Genomic DNA, 21,972 nt, shown 5'->3' with positions numbered 1-21,972 from the left:
CCGTTTAACACAATCTTGATAATAGTCAGAGGCTTAAAGGGGCTGTGTTATTGAAAAATTATCATTACTCCCACGGTCACTCTGCCTTCATTTATATATATTCTTGATTCGGAACTCACCATGAGCTAAAATACTTCCCTTCTGACATTCTATTCTTCACAGATGACAGGAGTCTGTCGAAAATAGGGAAAGGGAGAAGCCCTATGGGTGGGCGTGAAGTATCTCAATTAATCGTGAAAGAGTTTTGTCTTTGTTGCCTCCTGGGCATCCCTATAGTAAGATCTGAAGTAGGTGACAAGTTTGCTTTTCTTTTGTGAAATGTGGAAGAACTGGGACGCCTGCCTCTGTGAACACAGGACATTTTCAGGCATATAAATTTTGGAGAAGAGGACACATGCATTTGAAATTTTGTAATTCTCCTATAAAAGTCTCTGTGGGCACCTTTGGGGTTATTCTAATCTGAGGACTGCTGTTTTGGAAGATGTGTGGGTTAGGGGAAGCCTCTTGTCTCTAGGATAGTCGGCTGTGAAGGGTCCATGACCCACCGGTCCACCTTGGTGGCATTCGTTCTGTCTCTTTCCTTCCCTCCTTCCCTCTCTTCCCTTCCCTCCCTGCCTCTCCATGCATAGTCTTCCTCCCCCACTTCTCTCTCTCTTCCCCCCGCCTCTCATCCTATAACCACACACACACATCATCCGACCAAGGGGGCTAAGCCAGAAGTGGTCCATCATTAAACACATCTTGCCTTTGGAACTAGCACTCCTGGGAAGTCTGGGGTAGGGCCACTCACATAGCTTGCCCCCTTCCTTTACTGTTCCCTCACTGTCCGCTCTAGAAACTAGGGCCTGACCTCCATGGTCTCTCCAGTGCTGCCACCAGAAGTGGTCCAAAAACCAATGGAGAAGCCAAAGTGAAGCTCCTTCTGAGCTTGTTTCATGAGGCCGAGTGTGGATGAGCACCACAGCAGCCATGACCTCGGTCGGATGGTTCCTTCAGGGCTGCTGCAAGTCCCTCCTACTGCCAGTGCCATGGCCTGTCCACATGCTGTGTCAATCCTAACACCTACAGTCTTGACCCCAGCATCGTCAGTAGATCACGAAGAAGTACAGTCTGGTGTCCATGGATTACCCAGTGTCTGGGCTGTTCACGCTTACCCAGGAGCACATGGATGCAGGGATGTGTCTTGTATTTAGGTAAAAACAGCTAGATGGTTTCTTCTCCACTGTTAAAAGTTTTGACTTCAGCTAAGGGAGTGTTAACTGTAGTGGAGTGAATACGCACTGCACAAGTACAGTAAAGGTAACTTCATGTCTATCAAGTATCTCAGAGTATGACCTAATTTAGCTATAGAAACTTTGCAGCCGTAATTAGTTAACACGGGGAAATACCGGCTTAGGGTAAGTTCTAATCCAGTATCCAGTTGTCCTTAGAAGAAGAGAAGAGACACACAGAGGAAAAGATCATACAAAGACAAAGGCACAGACCGAATGCACAAACCAAGGAACAGCAGGAGCCACCAGAAGCTGGAAGAGGCAAGGGGTCTCCCCTAGAGCCTTCAGGGGAGCATGGTCCTCACAACCTCTTGATTTTAGAGTCCTAGCTTCCACAAGGGTGAAAGAATACATTTTGTTCATTTCCATCCACACAGTTTTTAGGTACTTAACGACGGTGGTCCTAGGAATCCACTACCGTGCTTGAGAGTGGACGAGGAGTTCCCCCTGTATTTTGCTGCCTACGTTTCTGAACAATCTTTACTTACCAGAGCAAGCATCAAGTATTTCAACAATTAAAAAACACCTTTAAAGAAGCACATGTACTTCCAAGCATCACTGGAATATTATTGTATATCAAATTGATACTGACCAAAATTCAACTTAATGCCCTGAATTTCAGGAATCCATGTTAATTCATTGTACTTTAGGTAAAAGTACAATGAATTAATACGCTTTGTCAAGTACTCCTCATAGCGTAGGGAAGACATCACTGGAACAATTCAAGGCCAGGAGTTTCTTGCGCAGTGGTGTATAATTACTGGTACCTATGAAAGTAGATCTGTCATGCTTGGGTGGCCGGAAAACTGAAGGAGGTGATGATAACTGTTCCTGGCAGTCTGGAGAGACAGATGTTAAAGGCAGCGTCACTTCCAGAATGCAGAGGCTTGTTCCAGAGGTTAATGAGATGGGCAGTATATGGTGATAGGATGGTCATGGAATTTTGGCTCAGGGTATGAGGCTAAGTCACTTGCCACCCAAATGTAAAAGGAACCTTGGCAAACTTCCCCTGTCGGTGACGTCCCTGCTTCTGGCCCTGTGCTGGAGACCACGCATTTAGCCTACCACGTCACAGAAAATAACTAAGAACCCATTGCATGGACAATGGGTCACTAAAGATGCCTTAAAAATATGATGGCCAAACATATTATGTAACCACGCCCAAATTCAAACAAATCTTCAAGAAACATTCACCCAAATGTAAACAGCCAATAATCAGTTGTTCCTGGTTACTGCTAGACTTGGAGCACAGAAAGAATGCTCTCTCCTTATGTTCCAAAGACAGGCTAATTCTACTGAAACATCACCAGAAGCCCAAAACGGAAGGGGTGGACAGCAGTGTAATCTGATAAGATGAAAAGTTATAGAATGAAATTTTAAAACAGAACTGATGAAAATGATTTAAAATATCAATCAATCAAAATGATAAACATCAACCCAAAACTAATGAAAAGGAAGGGCTGTATGAATGGCACTAGAGATGGAAAGGGAGGAAGGGAATGCTCTAAACTGAGACAAATGGACCAGGGAACTCATGGACTGAAGCAGAGTGGCGAGGGGGCCCAGGTAGGCTGGAAAGGGAGCGCCTGCAGAAGACCCCCAGGAGAAGCAGAAACCTGCAACTGAGGGGTAGCAGTGGGAGGGGGGTCAGAGATATAGAGCACTAAAGGTAGAATCCCAAGGGAGACGAGTCAACAGTGACAATTCAGAAAATTCCCTGTCAAGGACTGGATAAAGGGCCATCAGAAGGCTATGACGAAACCACCCACGCATGGACTTTAGCAGGAATGTTGACAGGGTATAATGGGGTTAGAGTACAATGGATATAGAAATAGATGAGCTGTCTGTCCCCATCTAGCTAAACCTCAAGCCTGAAAGGACAAACCACAGACGGTTTTGATGTGGCTTGGTGTTTGGACAAATTTTCTTTCTTTTTTTTTTTTTCTTAATATATGAAATTTATTGTCAAATTGGTTTCCATACAACACCCAGTGCTCATCCCAAAAGATGCCCTCTTCAATGCCCATCACCTACCCTTCCTCCCTCCCAAATAGTCTCCTGATTTGTTCATTTTGGCCACTCTGACTGGCCTGAGGTGATATCTGAGTGTGGTTTTGATTTGTATTTCCCTGATGAGGAGCGACGTTTAGCATCTTTTCATGTGCCTGTTGGCCATCTGGATGTCTTCTTTAGGGAAGTGTCTATTCATGTTTTCTGCCCATTTCTTGGTTTATTGGTTTTCTTGGATTATGTGGTTTTTGGGTGTGGAGTTTGGTGAGCTCTTTATAGATTTTGGATACCAGCCCTTTGTCCGATATGTCATTTGCAAATATCGTTTCCCATTCCGTTGGTTGCCTTTTAGTTTTGTTGATTGTGTCCTTTGCTGTGTAGAAGCTTTTTATCTTCATGAGGTCCCAATAGTTCATTTTTGCTTTTAGTTCCCTTGCCTTTGGGGATGTGTCAAGTAAGAAATTGCTGCAGCTGAGGTCAGAGAGGTCTTTTCCTGCTTTCTCCTCTAGGGTTTTGATGGCTTCCTGTTTCACATTCAGGTCCTTTATCCATTTTGAGTTTATTTTTGTGAATGGTGTGAGAAAGTGGTCTAGTTTCATTCTTCTGCATGTTGCTGTCCAGTTCTCCCAGCACCATTTGTTAAAGAGACTGTCTTTTTTCCATTGGATATTCTTTCCTGCTTTGTCAAAGATGAGTTGGCCATACTTTTGTGGGTCTAGTTCTGGGGTTTCTGTTCTATTCCATTGGTCTATGTGTCTGTTTTTGTGCCAATACCATGCTGTCTTGATGATTACAGCTTTGTAGTAGAGGCTAAAGTCTGGGACTGTGATGCCTCCTGCTTGGACAAATTTTCTAAGAGCAGTTGGCCCTCAATGCTAATTATCATTGGTCACAAATAGGTGCTATATGATACCCAATGACATTTCTCCATTTCTGAAGCAGGCGTGCCCCCTAGTTCCCAAGAATTACATCTCAATGATGAAGCTCCCTACCTTCCCCACCCACACTGCAAAAAAACACAAAAAAACAAAAAACAATGATAACTACATATCCTTTCCCCCATGATTTTTCTCCATGGCACATTATGGTTAAAGATCTATCCTTTCTGATACATGAATATCTGGTTCATTTACATTCACTGCTGTACAATATTCCGTTGGATGAACATAGCATGATTTCTTTAGTCTTCTATTAATATACATCTAAATTGTTTCTACCTCTTGCCATTGCCAACTGTACTGCAATTAACCCCCTTACACGTGTATCCTTGAGCACTGCATGTAGGGGTACATCTAAGGTGTACTGTATTTAGAGAACTGCCGACTCTTTTTTTAAGCTTACTTATTATTTTTGAGAGAGAGAGCACAATAGGGGAAGGGCAGACAGTGCGAGAGAGAATTCCAAACAGGCTCCACGTTGACAGTATAGAATGTGGGGCTCAAACCCAAGAACCATGAGATCATGACCTGAGCTGAAACCAAGGGTCAGATGCTTAACTGACTGAGCCACTCAGGCATCCCGAGAACTGCTGACTCTTAAGCACATACTGCCAAATATTCCCAAAGTAGTTGTACTAACATCTTCACCAAGATTTTATCAATAATTCTCTTCTTCCACATAACACCAATCCTGAGTATTTAAAAACTGTTACTGGTGTTAATCTCACTGTTGTCTTAATTGCATTTTCTTAGAAAGGTGAAACATCTTATCACTACAAACGTATTATATCTTTTAGTATTTACTTGTCAAGATCCATGGAAAACATGTTTCAGATTTCAGTTGGAATTGAACTTCCCAAGCCCATCATAAGTAAGCAGCTGATCCCACAATCTTTATAATCAAAGTTGTCACCATAGCAACTAAGCACCACAGCCACCTGATGTCCCCACACCTTTCCACTGCACTTTATGTCTTGCTTCCATCAATGGGAACTTGTTGCCATATGCCAATGCCCCATTTGCTCTCAGCACGTGCTTCTCAATACGTGAGCAACCTGATTTCCATTTGAAGATATTTCTTCTAAAGCAATTTACTTACTGTATTGGTCAAGGGCCCAGCAGAAAACAAATGACATAGTCAAGATGGATAATTCAGGAAAGTTTAATAAAGAGACTATACAATGTATGGTCAGGTCTAAGAGAAACCGAGAAAAGATAGTGAATATCACAAGACTGACAACAGTGGGGAGACACTGCCATCCCTAGACCTAAAGAGCAAAGGGAGAGGTTACCAAAATCCAGAAAACAGCTGTAGCTACAGAAAAGGTTTCCCAATAGCATCTGTGGCTTTTGGGAAATAAATGCATTCATCCCTTGGCAACCTAGCTGAGAGGAAGCTAGGTGACTCTTGTTGCCTCAACACTGGCCAAATGCAACTGTCTGTCAGAGGACGAGACCTTGATTATGGCTCCCTATGTCTCAGCTTCCTGGAACCCACAGGAAGTTGAAAGAGCAAAGGGTAGAACTGGAAAAGCAAATTAAATCCCCAGCAAACCAACATCTCATATACTCAAGTTTCTTTACCCCTCTAGAACTTTGCCTTTCCTTTGATACTCCAAAGAAGGCATCAACAACATTACCTTATATAAAGAGCATATAAAGAGCAAATAGATAAGAAACATCATGAATCCAGTGAAGAAAAGGGCAAAAGACACGAGAAGCTTTTCACAAAGAAGGAGGTTCAGCTAAAACAGAAATGTAAAATAAAATACGTATGGATTCCATTTGTTGACTATGAAAGTTTTGAAGTCACCCGGAATACTGGAAGCATTTAGAATGAAGAGCTAAAACCATAAAAGGGCGCAGAGGTAACAGATGACCTGGTGAATATTAAGGAGTAACACACAAGACGGTCAGTGGGCACATGGTGATATACCCTCATGGCTGGAAACTGAAAACAGGTCATTGAAGACAGTAAAAAAGCAATGGCTAGAAAAAGCAGTGGAAATAAAAGAAAGAAAAGACCATGTATCCTGGCTTCACAGTATGAAGTTGGGGGAGTGAGAAGGAGCCTCTGAGGAAAGATCAAGTGACATTGCAGTCAGTCATGGGGAAAATCCATTATTTCAGAAAAGCAAAGAGGAAGAGGAAAAGCGGGAGCCCATGCCTACATTGGTGTTTCTTGCCAAAGGAATGTCACCATGAATCAGGGAGGGAGTTGTAAGAGAACAAGGAACAGTGTTGGATTCAATCGAAAGCACAGAGTAGGATGACTGTTCTGGGTGGTGCTGGAGGTGTGGAAATGGGGAAATGGGTGGGGGTAATATGGATTTGTCTGTCTTCCATGATATACTTACACAGGAGACCACTGCCCTAACTGATGTCTCTTTAAATCTTAGCAGAATCAGTGATCCTCTGTGAATTTTTTTTTACAAAGCTACTTAACCCCATTCTGATGTCATTCAATGTATACATAGCTGTATCTATATCTGTATCTGCAGGGAATACAGTAATTGGCAGATATTCTATTACTGGATGCTTAGTCTCCACTAACCAGTTTGCCTGCAAACAGACACAAGCATATGCTTCGTAAGAAGGAAGAAATAAGATTTCCCCTAGGACGTGCAACTTGACACATCATGCCCTTCACAAGGAAGTAAGGGTCAGGAAAACCAAGGGGATATTTCTTCACCAACCTATAAAGGCATTAGCAATAGGAGGATGGCTCCTGAAAGTGTACATTCCTAAGTTTTATTGGGTTCCTGGAACCTAATATCATTGGTTAATGATATTGGTGTATATTTAGAAAATACCCAGAGACACAAGTTGGCAGGTAATCACATGCGAAAACGTCTGAGAATTGCTGAGTCTTCTGTGACAGTGTAAGACATCAGGATGTCACAATCCTGTCTATTACGTGCCAGGAACGCTTTTTGGGAACAGAAGAAAAGTATGAAGTTATTTTTCGTGTGAGCCCAAGCTCTCTCTAAATTTAAGCAAACTCCTGGTCCTTATAATGAGTCCCCTTTCCTCAGACTCACTTCTGCATGACAAATCTTAGCAGCTTAGTCTCAGGAGAATTCGGCCTCGGTCAGAAGTTCCCTTCAAAGCCAATTGATCCCACATTGTCACCAAATTTCTTCCTTCCAAGCCCAGCCTGCGCTGCTTTTTTTCTGTCCCGTGAGGTCAGGTCCCTTTCTCTTGGAGCCCAGAGAAACCCCTCCTGCTCCTTCTCCTCCTCCTCCAGGAACCCCCATTTCTATCTGGTGACAATGGCCTGTGATTGTCTCCTGTGACTGAATAGGAGCTTGACAGAGAAGCGCCTATTCCTCATGTTTGTAATTTTTCATCGTGGTTCTTTTTCTTGTCATTTACTTCTGTCTTTGGACCCACTCCTTCATCAAAACCCCAGTAGTCTTCCTCCTCCCTTACCCTCATCCAGTCTCAACTCCGGGATCCTGTTACATAACAGTCCCACTCAGAATTCACTCCACACAGGGGGCTAGAGGAGAGCTAAGAGCAAGCAGCCATGCCCAAGGGGTCGGGCCCCCTACCTCCACCCCCTCCCTCCATCTTCTGAGCTCCTGGGACATTGTTGTAGGTGAATCTTCCTGTGAATTCATGATGTGCTGAGACACAAGACCCTGTCCTTGGCAAGTGTTAGAAAGGACCCACAAGAGTAACGAGTGCTGGAGAAGCGTGCTAGAACTCCCACACATAACCCCGTCATATTCTGATGGGAATATAAAATGGCATAGTCTGGCGGTTCAGAATCAAACACAGAATTACCATATTGACAGTGAGTTCACTCCTTGGTATATGCCCAAGAGATGAAAACATACGTCCATGCTGAAATTTCCACGTGAAAGGTCACGTCAGCATCATTCACGATAGCCAAAGAGTGACCAAACCCAAATGTACACTGGCACATGAATGGATTACAAACAGTGCTATTATCACACGATGGAATGTTATTTAGTCATATAAAGAAACGAAGCAGCAACACATGCTACAATATGGGTGAAGACCGCTAAGTGGAAGGAACATGAGACAAGGCCATACACCCTGCAAGTCCATCTAAATGAAAAATCCAGAACAGACAAATTCACAGAGACAAGAAGATTAGTGGCTTCCAGAGACTGTGGTAAGGGAGAACCATGGAGGGGTCTCTTAGTGGGGGTGATGAAACTCTTCTGGAATTAATTCATGGTGATCTGCACAACCTTGTCACTGTACTACAAACTAGTGAATTTTACATTTTAAAAAAGTAAGCTTATAGCATGTGAACTATAAATTCGACCCGCAGTACAAATAGCCCCCACCCTCATGGCAGGGCAGATGTTGTGCCAGATGTCCCACGATCACCACCCTCTCCCCACCACAGCCAGGCTTCAGGGTACGGTGTATCTGGGGAAAAACACTTTCTTTCGTCTGCCTCTTTCCCCGCCCTCCTATTAATTTCTACTAAACCCCAGCTTGAGAGAGCTGTCTGGGGGAAGGGAGGGTTGGATATGATTTGATTCTCTCTCTGAGCCTCACGCTCAAAGGAAATCACCCTGATTTGATTCGCCACTCGCTGTTCTTGGCTGTCTCAGGACGGAGCCCTAAACGGGCATCTGAAAGCCCAGCCTCCTCTCCTGGTGACCGTGGGACTTAGTATTTGACTGAGCCTCACCTCTTCCGATTTTGTAGGAAGACTTTATTTTCTTTTGAGAGTGCAGAAGGTTCCTTTCACTTAAACACAAGGAGATATGTCATCTCATACCCAGAGTCTGTCTAACCTAGTCTGGGTAGCGGATACACAGGCAGGTTCCTGAGCCAGCTTATCTGCCTGGATAGCTCACCTGTGCAATTCACTACCCCTAGAAACCTGAGCCTTTATTCAACTGCTCTGTGCCTCGTTTCTGTCATCTGTGAAATGGGGATAACAAAGAGACCTGCCTTAATAAGCTGTTAAAGGTGTCCCCACTCAATAGAAGTCAAGTTTTTAATATTAGCCCATCTATGCACGTGAGCAGCGTAAGGTTCCAGTGATAGAAGAATTAACCATGGCATTCAAAGAACACCTTTTCCTCATTTTTTCTTACCACTTTTTCTGACTATGGTGTCCAGTCCATGAATATGACACCGGAATAGTGAAGGCCAAGTGACAGATAAACGTCATGATTCTGGAGCTCAAACGATCTATTTTTGATTCATATTTATACAAAAAAATCAGAATGCTGCCACTCGAGATGGTTCCTGTTGATATTGATTGTTCTTCTCATTGTGAGCAGGTGAACACCGCGAGGTAAATGAGCCCCACACTGATCTTCAAACACAGAGAAAATCCGGGACTGGCTGCGAGGGGGCATGGGCGGTCCCAAGGAGGACAGTACTCAAGGCACAGCCTTTAGGGGAAGACAACACACTCTTGTTCCCTGCCTATTGCTGGGCCACCTCGGCAGTAGAGCTTTCGACAGAACTTGAGCTATTTTCCTGGTTATACAGAATAATTACTAAGGAAATGGACAGGCTGAACAAGCCTGTTTCAGAACAGGAGACAGAAAATGTAAACTTTTTCACTATTTCTGTTTGATGTGGGCCTTAAAGACATCAACATCCAAGAGAAGACTTTTTAAGGGTTATTTCCAGGTGGCTGTAGCAGGTGGGTGAGAGGAAGCTGGCATTTTAACTTTATCCTCACTGGTACTAGAAAAGACACCTACATGCATCTCCTAAGAGCCGAGGATTGCAGGGCTGCAGTATTTTCTGCTGCATGTGGAAAGGAAGTACAGTAATGGAACAATCATGTTTTATTCTCATAAATATTTTGAGTGGATACATGTCACGGTTAGCCTGATTAAGAAATCAAAAGTTGATTTACTTGAAATACCAACTGCAAGGAGGAGCGGAAGGTGGCAGGAGAGAGGTATATATATTCAGGATCTCCCCACTCACTGCAAACAGGCTGACAGGCTCCCTGCCCACCTCTGCTTCCTCCAGGGACACAGGTAAGTGCTTCCAGCCGCTCCAGCTTAATAACTGGAATCATTTCTGAAAATAATGGCAATGACGCTTTATAGCATGCGTCTATTTCATTCCATGCGATTATATTCTACTTACTCTGCCAGAGTACATTTGAAACACCTTCTTCATCTGATTTACCCTTTATTTATTTATTTCTGATTATGCAATGCCCCCTGTGGAACATGGGGGGTGGGGAGAGGGTCTGGCACCCACAGAACCTTGAAGGAAAAGGCAGAGAGGTGCCTCATGGGACGCGGCTGAATGTTATGACATGAATCTGTGTGTTAGTATCTGCAATAAAGCATTTTCTACCGAGGCCTAGTCCTGCCAGTAATGAAAGAAAGAAAGAAAGAAAGAAAGAAAGAAAGAAAGAAAGAAAGAAAGAAAGAAAGAAAGAAGTTCCATTACTTTATCACAAAAGTTTTTTTTTATGTGTACAGTAATTTTGATAGTTGTCTAATTATGAAATTTATACATGTACATTGCAAGGGGTTAAAAAGTAAAAGGAAGAAAAACTTTAGTTGCCAAAATCCCACAATCCAAATAAAAGTCATTTCTTTTCAGAAAATTTCATTATACCAGGGCACCTGGGTGGCTCAGTCTGTTAAGTGTCTGACTTAGACTCAGGTCATGATCTCGCGGTCTGTCCGTGGGTTCAAGCCGTGCATCAGGCTCTGTGCTGACAGCTCAGAGCCTGGAGACTGCTTCAGATTCTCTGTGTCTCTCTCTTTCTGCTCCTCCTCAGCTCTCTCTCTCTCTCAAAAATAAACATTTAAAAAAAATGTTTTTAAGAAAATTCATGATAGACTAACCCTCCCTTCAGTAAAGCCATAATATGAACCTGATGCTTCTCTAGGAACTCCAGGTCACATCAAGGTCGCCATGGATTCACTCAGTGAAGCAAACACCCACTTTGCATTGGATCTGTTCCAGCAGTTCAAACTATCAAAGAAGAATGACAACATCTTCTATTCCCCTTTATCCATCGCATCAGCATTAGCCATGACCTACTTAGGAGCCAAAGAAAACACCGCCCTCGAAATTGGGAAGGTAGGTGTCAGCTGCCTACACACTGACCAGCCTAGACGGATCTCTCCGTTGGCTTGGGTGCAGATGACCACAGATCCGGCTGTAGAGCACAGGAGGCTGGGCAAACATTCCCATAACTGGGTGAGCACAGAGCTGTGGGGAGCACACGCCCTCCCCTGGGCTCTGCCCCATTTGCCTCCCTGTGCCTACATTTCCTCTGGGAGCTGGGATGAACTCCCACAACTGCACAACAAGTAGAGGAGAGGCTTAAATGGAAGAGTAACAGTCAAAGTGAGGCGCTGACTGAAATCCATGGAAAACATCCTCACGTTTCCTGAACAATGAATAACAACACAGGATTCTTTGAAGTGGCCGGTGATCAATCAGCTTTGCGGTCGTTTTTCAAGGAGCAAATGCTTACGCTGCAGTTTTCTCTTTTTCCTTTGCGTATTGGTTTTGTTTGGTTTGCTATGAGGTTTTGTTTTGTTTGTATTGGGGTTCTTTCTCTCTTTTTGACTTCCAGATCTTTTAAGTACTTTTCTTGTCCCACTTCCTGCCTCTTCCAGGTCCTTCACCTCAACGAAGCCACACACAACACGAGAGGAAGAACTACGACAGATCACGTGAGTCACAGAGCACTGGGGTCTAGAAGGAGAATCACACACCCAAGAGGGTCCCACTTTAAAACGGGAATTTCAGATAAACTGGGAAAAGTCAGCTTTTAGGAGAAATCTTAAGCAAAATAGATTGGACAGAGTTGTTTCTCATTTCATATTACATATTGATTTCTTTCGTATTTTTGTTTCCGGAGTGGAGATCACTACTGTTCTTAAAGAGCTTCAAATTCCTGCTCTGCTGTTCACCACTGGGGAACGTGAACAAGACACAACTGCTCTGAGGCACAGTGACCTCAGCCTGGAGAACTGGGAGTAATAAAAGAATCTGCCTCAGTACATACAGACAGATGTAAAACATTACGACAGTGCCTAGATTACTGGAAACCCTGACAAATTTTATGTATTGTCATCATAGAAAAACAATAATTACAGTAATCATAAAACTGTTGCTAAAATAGTATCATTTTAATTAATTCACAAATGGAATTAAGAGGAATAAGCACACATCCAAGTAAATTGTGAAAAATGATTATATGAGTTATAGAGTTTATAACCTGATGGTCCAAATCTCTTAGCTAGCAAGTGGAAGTTTCTGGATTCAGACAGGCCTAGGTTCAAAAATTGTCGCTGGCTACCCATGGCTCTTTGGAAAGTTTATTTAATTCTGAGTTTCTTTTTTCATCTGAATTAGTCTAAAGACCCACAGATACCAATGTGAAGTCCTTACCAGGCACATACTGTTCCTACATGTAAGAGTACGGCTATCATGAGTGAAGGTCATGGTCAGTAGGTCTTAGAACATAATATCATCTAGGAGGGCACAGGACTTCATGTCATAATGTAACTGAAATGTACAAATCCAACATTATCATACCAGTGATGCTGCTAAAATGAAATATGCTTCTAGTCCTTAGGGAGCTTACGTTTAGCTGGGAAGCTTAACCTAATTGTTTGTAGCAATTAGAAGGCAATCCAATGGTGGAATTGTACTGCATCTACAGTTCAAAAGTGAAAAGACTGGATTATTTAGAGCAGGAACAAAGAATTTCCTAGAAGAGACTGAATGTAAAGATTCTGAAGAATATTTAAGTAAATCCACCGAAAATCAGGGAACAACAATGAATGTCATCTGTGGGAATACCAAACTTTACCTTCGGATCTAATAGATATACACGGGGTTAGTATTTATATTTACGTTGACAGAGACTACAATGAGCTTACTTTTTGATATTTGAAGGTTGAAAAGTTGGGCAATGTGCACCACCAATTTCAAAAGCTTCTAACGGAATTAAAGAAACCCACTGATGCATATGAACTGAACATTGCCAACAAGTTCTATGGAGAAAACAAGTTTCCATTTCTTCAAGTAAGTTTCACCTGGCCTTCCACACCTTATTTGAATCCTGGGCCGTCAGTCCTTCAATGACCAAACGGGAGACAGTCAGGCAGATGAACCTGGCTGATCCACATGGGGAGTATTTACCCGGGGTGCAAGATTCCCTTGCCTCAACTATACCAGATGAAGTTTCCTAGAACCTGACAATCTGCCAGTATACAGTGTGGGTTCAGGGATTACTTTATAACCCAAGGGAAGCCTCAGTAGCATAGGAAGTCATGAGATGCCCCTCGTGAGCTGACACCACTGTTACACAGTATAAATTTTGATGGGCAATGACTAATGGGATACTGATGAGAGGGCAGGCTTGTGAGTCTCTAAGGAGAGTTGGGGAAGTACCAGGGAAGACTGAATGCCCAGAATGGAAGACTAAGGATTGACAGTACTGGTGAGGAGTCCCAGAAGCACACCATCTCCTTTGGGGCATCACGCTTTGCAGTTTGCAACCCACGGCCTCTCCTGTCCCAGCCTAGGTACAGAAGGCATTGCCCTTCGAAGACTTCATTCTTGCACCAGCCTGTGCTTCCTTTTCACGTTACCCACGTGGTAACTGTGTAAAATATGCATGGGCAGGAAAAAGTAGATTTCTCCAGGGTTCGTCTAGATTCCTTGTACTCTGTCTTGTCAAGATTGAAGATAATTAACTTGGGAATACATAGTTACTGACAAATTACTCTTAATTCTTCTTTGTGTCCTTCCTTCCTTCCCACATCAAAGGAATATATGGATAACGTCAAGAAATTTTACCTAGCCAGTGTGGAATCTGTTGATTTTCAAAAGGCGGCAGAAGAAACTCGTAAGAAGATTAATTCCTGGGTGGAAAGCCAAACAAATGGTAGAGTATGGGAGCTCTCCCATTTAAAAAACAAAACAAAACACTTTTGAGTCCCTGCTGTGCATGAAACCTATTCTTGACACCCTATGGGATGCCCGTGGGGCGGGGCTTGGCTTTGAAGAGAGGATGGAGAAGGGCACTGCAGATGACCGAATGGTCCAAGTCAACGTGGAGAGTAACAAGGGGAGCCCGGGAGGTAGAACAGAAAGACGACTACAAGGAAACACGGCTGGCAATCTGTGTTTGCTCGTGGCCAGAGATGACCGGATATCTGTGAACCTCAACACTCTGCTCAGACCCTGTCTTCGGTTCACATCCTCTGTTCTCTATTCTAGTGGAGAATAAAGAGGAAGACACCGCGGGGAGTGGTGTCTGACAGCACGTATGTTTCAGACTAGAGAGCTCGCGCCATTTGTCCTAAAGAACAATCAAGCCCTACTTCCTCACAGCCATGAGCCTCAAGTTGAAAAACAGAAAGGAAAGGAGGGAGGGAGGAGTGGAAGAACTGAGGGAGGGGAGGGGGGTGGAGTCGCTTGCAAGAGCAGCTGACCCCAGTGTATGACTCTTCAGTGTGTGGTGACCGAAGTCCTCCAAAAACAGAAGCTGAACACCTTTCCCATGACAACGAGGGGTGTCTCTATCAGGCTGGTGCCGTGAGGCAAGCTGAACCTCGAGAACCACTGCTCACTGTCCCTAAAGTATTGACTTGTGTGAATAATTAATGATTGCTTGTAACTTTCAGAGCATCTTCCAAACAAACCACTTGTACTTCTACGGCAGACCTCTGATGTTCTTACTTTTGCAGGAAAAATCAAGGATCTGCTTCCCGAAAACTCTCTTGAGTCTACCGTTCTGGTTCTGGTGAACGCAGTCTATTTCAAAGGACTGTGGGACAAGAAATTTGATAAAAAATATACGGTGGAGGAAAAATTTTGGCTGAACAAGGTATTATAATTGATTTATTTATTTAATGTTTATTTATTTTTGAGAGAGAGAGAGACAGAGCATGAGTTGGGGAGGGGCAGAGAGAGAGGGAGACCCAGAATCCGAAGCAGGCTCCTGACTCCGAGCTGTCAGCACAGAGCCCGACGCGGGGCTTGAACTCACAGACCGTGAGATCATGAATGGAGCCAATGTTGGACGCTTAACAGATAGAGCCACCCAGGTGCCCCTGTAATTTATTTATAATGATGTAACACAGTCATACATGGAATGTTAACTTTCAACTCCTATCTGATAGTGTGTACAACTGCAGGTAGAAAACAGAATTTGTCATGGCTGCATTGTCCTCTTCTTTGATTTTTTTGACTCTATTTACTTGGGGATACTTGAAGAACCCTACCATCTGTTAGAAGGAGGATGTGTATCTCAATAGCGTTATCTTCCGTTGAATAATGCCTCACTTGGCATTTGTTTGCCACGTCAATTACCTCAGGATACAAGCAAACCCGTGCAGATGATGAAACAATCCAGTGTCTTCAATTTCACCTCACTGGAGGACGTACAGGCCAAGATCCTGGAAATGCCATACAAAGGCAAGGATCTAAGCATGATGTTGCTGTTGCCAAATGAAGTGGACGGTCTGCAGAAGGTACAGTCTTGTATCTCTGATTCTTCCTACTATTGCCTGACTTCCCAGCAGTACAATGCTTGTGTGCGTCATTCACTGCACCAATGATCACAGTTAGCTGGTGGTGGCTGACAGAGTTCAAGTACAGAGTACGTCATTTCTTCTCTGCCAACAGCCTAAAAAAGAATTGTTAAGCAGAATCTGGAATGCTGTGTGTTCCAAAAAGTAAATATCTTTTTTTTTTTACATTTTATTTATTTTTGAGAGAGAGAGACAGAGAGAGACAGAGCACAAGTGGGGGAGAGGCAGAGAGAGAGAGGGAGACACAGAATCTGAAGCAGGCTCCAGGCTCTGAGCTGTCAGCACAGAGCCCGACATGGGGCTCAAACTCACAAACCGTGAGATCATGACCTGAGCCGAAGCCAGACGCTTAACCAACTGAGCCACCCAGGCGCCCCTCAAACAGTAAAGATCTTAAATATCGCAGCGTGATATAGAAGATTATACAGAAAATCTCAACATCACAGGTCCCATTAATATTCTGAAAAACCTACCTAGGTACACACATTAATATTTTGCAACCATAAGAACTTCTAATATATTCCATCCAGTCTATTCACGTGAAGACAAGGAAATAAGCACTCATATGTAGGCAACGTGACACATGGAAATATTTGCAAGCTCACTTATAAACAAAACGAGCAAATTAAAACAACAAAGGGTACATTTGAAATATTAAATCACAGTCGTTTTGCAGACAACGGACAAACAGATTTAGCTTTTCAATCTGGAAGTATTCTGTTGCTAGGAGCTCGAAAATCATTCAGAGTCTCATTGCTCAGAGACAAACAAACAAACAAACAAACAAAAAATGTGTGTGGAGGGACTACCATTTTCCTCTTAAAACTGTTATAATGAAGTTAATATAGAAGAATACCAACAATAGTATCTGACGCATAAAAGACAATCCAAAGATGGCAGCTTGCAATGACTCCAACAGCCCGTGATGCTGCTGACATCCCAGTGACCTTGCTGCAACCAAAACAGATACTGTGCTAACGCTGGGCTTTGGAGATCCTCAGGGAAAGTAATACGGCAGTACACATGAAGAGCCACGACCCTGTGCATACTCCAGCTCAGCAATCCTCATGATCAATAACATCAGGAATCCCAGTCCTGGGATTTTAACTTAAAGTAACGAATCCAACAAGGCAAGGAGCTCAAAATATTGAAAGGTTCAGAACAAGGAACAATGGCGTATCTTCCTATCGCCAAGAGTTTAACTTAGCGACTGACACATAGTGAATGTTTAAAAATATGTATACGTTGAATCATCAATTTAGTGTTAATAGTGTGTAACAATTTAAAGTTGTTTAGAGTACTATATATCTGTATGAGAAATGTTTACAAATAGGTCAAGCAAGAAAAAGGAATATAAGTAGGACATACACTATCATCATTATTTAAATCAGGGTGTAAAAAGTTAGGTATACAAGGATAGTAACAAGACGAGTCTATTTGAAAATGAAGCATGTCATGTGGGGACTGTAAAAAATAGATACATAGTTCATTTCTCACAAAATGATCTGATTTAATAATTCTGTCGCGCATATATGTATGCATATGTATCCATGTGTATATATTTATACAATGCATATGTATTTATGGATACAGAAATATAACACAGTCATGAATATATAGTACATTTTTCAATTGTATAATATCTTTTTATGACTGTGTTATTTTTGCCTCCTCAGATAAGATGTAATAAACTGAATCTCCTGTATTTACATTTACTGTCAAAATAAAAGGTTTCTATAATTCAATCCAATGTTAAATCATGTTTGATGTCCAATGAGAATCATGTCGGTTGTTCCTGTTTTCTACCGCTGTAGCTTGAAGACCAGCTCACCGCTGAGAAACTAGCAGAGTGGACGAGCTCACAAAATATGAGCGATAGATGGGTGGATTTATATTTACCTCGGTTCAAAGTGGAAGACGACTATGACCTCAAGGCCACGCTGCAAGCCTTGGGGATGCTGGACGCCTTCAATACACAGAGAGCCAACTTCTCAGGCATGACAGGGAGCCTGGATCTCGCGGTGTCTAAAGCCCTCCACAAGTCCTTTGTGGAGGTGACTGAAGAGGGCACCGAGGCCACAGCTTCTACAGACGTAAATGCTGGGTATACATCACTGCCAACTTACCATTTTCGTTGTGATCACCCTTTCCTGTTCTTCATCAAGCACAATAAGACCAACTGCATTCTCTTCCTGGGCAGAGTCTCTTCCCCTTAGATACAATTAGCCTGCCACTACTTACTGAGAAATGCAGTTTTTCCAGTACACTGACTGCTAAAAATAACATATTCTCTTTCATTCTTTTGTTCCTTTCCAATCTCATAGTCATCACTGGGAACGTAATGGTTGTCTATCTATCTCCCTCTTTCTACAAACACATGTAAACCTACTTTATCTCCCCATGATAATTCCCCTTTGGACAAAATGTTCAACACGAGGTAAAAGGATATTTTAATACTCTATCTTCTACTAAATTTGAATAATATCTATTTCAAAAACCATATCTACTCTTCAAACATACTAACCTAAATACCCACATTTATTTGAATTTAGGTGACATCTAGCACCCTTACTTGTCTAAATTTCTTTTGTTTTGTGAAATAGATGATCAATAAAACATTTATTCAAATTATTTGTTGCTTTCCTCTTTTTTTCGTTTCAACAAAGTACAAGTGACCCACCACACAGAGGAAAGATAATTTAAAAATATACTATCACATTAAAAAGAAAATTCAAAATAGGAGCAGAGCATGGTAAGGCTGAAGGTAGTTTGGTACCAAACATGAAAGGTGCCGTAGGCCACATTCACAACTTTCTATTTTATCCTAAAACAAATGGAAAGCCAGTACGGGTTTCATTTGTTTGTTTCCCAAAGATGAGACTGAGATCATCATATCTGCATTTTAAAATTATATCTCTGGCTATTGTGATATAAATGGATGAGAGAAAAGAACAGTGTAGATACAGTGAGATTAATCAGTAAGCCATCAGAATGTCAGAGTGGCACTGGGGAAAACCAGATATGTAAGAATTACTTCACAAGTAAAGTGCACAGAATTCCAGCAACACATTATATATGACAGAAATGAGAGACAGAAGCCAAAAACCATGTCCAAGTTTCTGGCCTACCCAACTGGTCGCATGGAAGAAGATTTTGTTTTGGAAGGAAGAAAAGATCGTGGGTTTAGGTTTGTATCTGTCGAATTTTAACTGCTTTTTTTTTAAGTTTATTTATTTTGGGGGGGTGCGCATGCAGGGGGGAAGGGCAAAGAGAGAGAAAGAGAATCCCAAGCAGGCTCTGCACTGTGAGTGCAGACGCAGGTACAGGGCTTGAACTCACAAACCATGAGATCATGACGTGAGCTGAAATCAAGAGTCCGACACTTCACCAACTGAGCCCCCCAGATGCCCCTTAATTATTTTTGAGACATCTCAATGGACTTGTCCAGTAAGCACTAGAATACATGAGTCCAGAAAGCCAGTGCAGGATATGATCTGAAGCTCTAAATTTGTCATGTTCAACATAAAAGTTTTTCCATATTTATTCAGGAACTCTAAAACTTGGTTAAAAAAAAATAAATAAAAAAGGGCAGCTAAAGGCAAGAATGAGATCCTAGGGAGAGAATATAACGTGATGAGAAAGGAGGGCCTAGAACTGCCTCTGAAGTACATCAACATACAAAGATCAGGTATTGACAAGTTTTAGTTTCTAGGACACAGCTTTGCTTAAAAGGACTGTGTTCATTCCAAATCCTTCTCAGTCAGTACTGAATCCCCGCTGATTTCATAAAACGTGAATTCTGGAGGATTTGAGAAAGGTCTAAATTTTCTCCGGCAGAATTCAGCAGCCCAAGAACACAGCAGAGCAAGTAAATATTTCAGCACATAAGGATAAGACTCGGCCACGAGAACTGAGCGACCACGCGGTGAACAGGCTGGGAAAGGAAGGCAAGGTGGCCCGCGGCTGTCTGGATGCACAGAGAGGCTCTGGGCTACCTGACAAGGCTGAAGAAAAGAAATGAGAGGAATGAGTTGGTGACAAATGTAAAAGGATCAGAAGGTTGGCCCAAGACCTGGGATCCTGAATAGTATTTTAAAAGAAAGTTTTCAGTAAGAAGTAAATTCAGAGTGTCAACGCTCAGTCTTCTAAATTCAGTCTTCACTCATTTCTAATGATTCAATGAAGGCGAAACTGGTATAGCATTCTGGGGGGTTCGAAGACTTGATTGTTGGAATGCCTTTAGACCACAACTTTCAACTGCTTGTTATTTTATTTGGGGTTCAAAAGAAACTTTACAAAAGCACGCAAGACAAAGGCTCATAGGCATCGGAATCCTATGCGGTAGAGGGCACGAATGATACCTAGTTGTGAGAACTGAAAACTTTTGCCTGCATTCTAGGCCAGTCAGAGAGGCAACCAGCGACTGCTGCCTGCACTGGGGCCCTGCGTAGGGAAATGGATGGAAAATTCAAATCTCGTGTCTTTATTTTTAAAGTAATACATTATAATTCGTTGCCTAACACAGGATATACTGACTCCGTATTGATAAATAAAGAAATGCCTCAGTGAAAAGTTGTATAAGGAATGGATAGTTACGTGCTCTCGAGCTTCTGCCCCCACAGAGTACACCTCGCACCCATCACAGGGGTCCAAACTCTAATTTTAGTTCTAAAAGCTGGCCATATCAATGTTGGAGAGAATACGGAGCAAGAACGCCCATACGCTACTGGAGGGGGACACAGAAAGGTGCGACCCCTTTGGAAATCAGTGTGGCCAATTCTTATAAAAAGTAAACAGGTACCTAACATATGACCTAGCAGCCCCCCCCCCCCCCCCCGCCGATATTTACCTAAGAGAACTGAAAACCTGTATCCATGAAAGGACTACACCCAAATGTCCAGAGCAACTTTATTCGCAGGGCCAAAAGCCAGAAATAACTCAAATATGCATGAGCAGGGGAATGGACAAACAATGGAATAATAGGACTCGGTGACAGACAGGAAGAAAAGTACCGACTCCTGCGCGGGATGAACCTCCCACACGCTGTGCTGAGCAAAAGCAGCGGGACGGAGAGAACACGTAATGTGTGTTTCCACATGTACGAAGCCGAGCCTGCGGTGACCAAAAGCTGACTGGCGGTTTCCTGGGGCTGGAGCTGGGGAGGATACTGATGGTAAGAGAGTCCAAGGGAAACTTCTGGTGGGACGAACGCTCTACAAGTTGATTGGCTGGTGGTTACACAGGAGTTTATATTTTCGAAAGGCACTGATGTGCACACTTACAGGGCATGCGTTTTCTTTCATGTAAATTATGACTCAATAAAGTGAGCCGAGAAGGATGAGGAAGAGAATTGCACAAAACACACATAATTACTATTGTTTCTGGAAGGACTTGGGTGGAAAAGACTTCTTAATTAAATTTGTTTTTAAGAGCAACCTCCTTCTTACCAACTCCGGGCCAATGCTCAATGTGTTCATATACATTTAACCATATTTAATGATACGCCGGTGTCCCTGTCATATGGAAGCATCATGAAACTGCAAATTAAAAAATGAAATTCTGTGATCTGTGATCTACCAAGTTGCCTTCACTGGTCATCAAGATGTTAAAAATGACCATATTTAAATTGTAATATGAGACTTGAGGGAGTTTAATGAGAAAATTCATTTCCAGATAATTTTCTGTTAAATGTCATGAGATAACATTTGGCATTTCAAGCTATTTTTATGTCAGTTTTTGACACAATTTTCACAATAGTCAAAGATGAAAGCCGAGCTTCACAAACTATTTCTGTTTATAAATGGAAGGATACATACCTTCTTCCCTTATGAGATGATATCGTCCTCTGGGGACAACCCTCAATGGACAATCCTACCGACTCCCTCAGAACAGGGAGTCTGCCCAAATTATTTATGCTGTATACCTGAAGCACACACAGGTGGTCAGTGACAATGTGACAAATTAACGAATGACTGAGTCTTTCCCCATAAACCACTCAGGAGCCTATCATTTGTCCTATAAGAACTCATTTGTATTTCTACTATAAAAGACATAATAAACATCTGGAAAATGTGTTATCTGCCTCACTGTGTGCACTGTAGTGTAGGCCATTCGACTAACAATTATTCTGTCCCTACAGTGTGCCATGCTGAATCAGGCAGTGGGTTCCCATATATAATAGGGTGACCAAAAAATAAATAAATAAGCCAAGCGTCC

The 21,972-nt window shown here is 42.5% G+C and overlaps 2 protein-coding genes across 4 annotated transcripts in view; one reads left to right on the top strand and one right to left on the bottom strand.

Annotated features, from left to right (window-relative positions):
• SERPINB11 (serpin family B member 11) overlaps nt 1-21,972 on the bottom strand; it is a 77,260-nt gene that overhangs the window by 49,399 nt on the left and 5,889 nt on the right. The window lies entirely within an intron of this gene.
• Nucleotides 11,111-17,972, top strand: SERPINB3 (serpin family B member 3). Of its 2 annotated transcripts, none has more exons than XM_015543759.1 (7): nt 11,111-11,278; nt 11,824-11,880; nt 13,112-13,240; nt 13,988-14,105; nt 14,911-15,050; nt 15,604-15,696; nt 17,571-17,972. In XM_015543759.1, the coding sequence occupies exons 1-7, from the start codon at nt 11,111-11,113 to the stop codon at nt 17,970-17,972; spliced, it is 1,107 nt and encodes a 368-aa protein (XP_015399245.1). The 2 variants fall into 2 exon arrangements, with proteins under 2 accessions (XP_015399245.1, XP_007096150.1); XM_007096088.1 differs by having other exon boundaries at nt 15,541-15,696.

The sequence above is a fragment of the Panthera tigris genome, chromosome D3, assembly GCF_018350195.1.
Source record: "Panthera tigris isolate Pti1 chromosome D3, P.tigris_Pti1_mat1.1, whole genome shotgun sequence".
Classification (NCBI taxonomy): Eukaryota; Metazoa; Chordata; class Mammalia; order Carnivora; family Felidae; genus Panthera; species Panthera tigris.
The sequence above is the reverse complement of the archived record's forward strand: the minus strand, read 5'-3'. Positions and strand labels throughout refer to the sequence as shown.

What these genes read in the sequence shown, in the direction of transcription:
- SERPINB3 (XM_007096088.1), top strand. Translation starts at nt 11,111, where the DNA reads ATGGATTCACTCAGTGAAGCAAACACCCACTTTGCATTGGATCTGTTC. An exon ending in ACAAGTTTCCATTTCTTCAA is followed by an intron (nt 13,241 to 13,987) that starts GTAAGTTTCACC and finishes CCCACATCAAAG; the next exon opens with GAATATATGGATAACGTCAA. An exon ending in GGTGGAAAGCCAAACAAATG is followed by an intron (nt 14,106 to 14,910) that starts GTAGAGTATGGG and finishes TTACTTTTGCAG; the next exon opens with GAAAAATCAAGGATCTGCTT.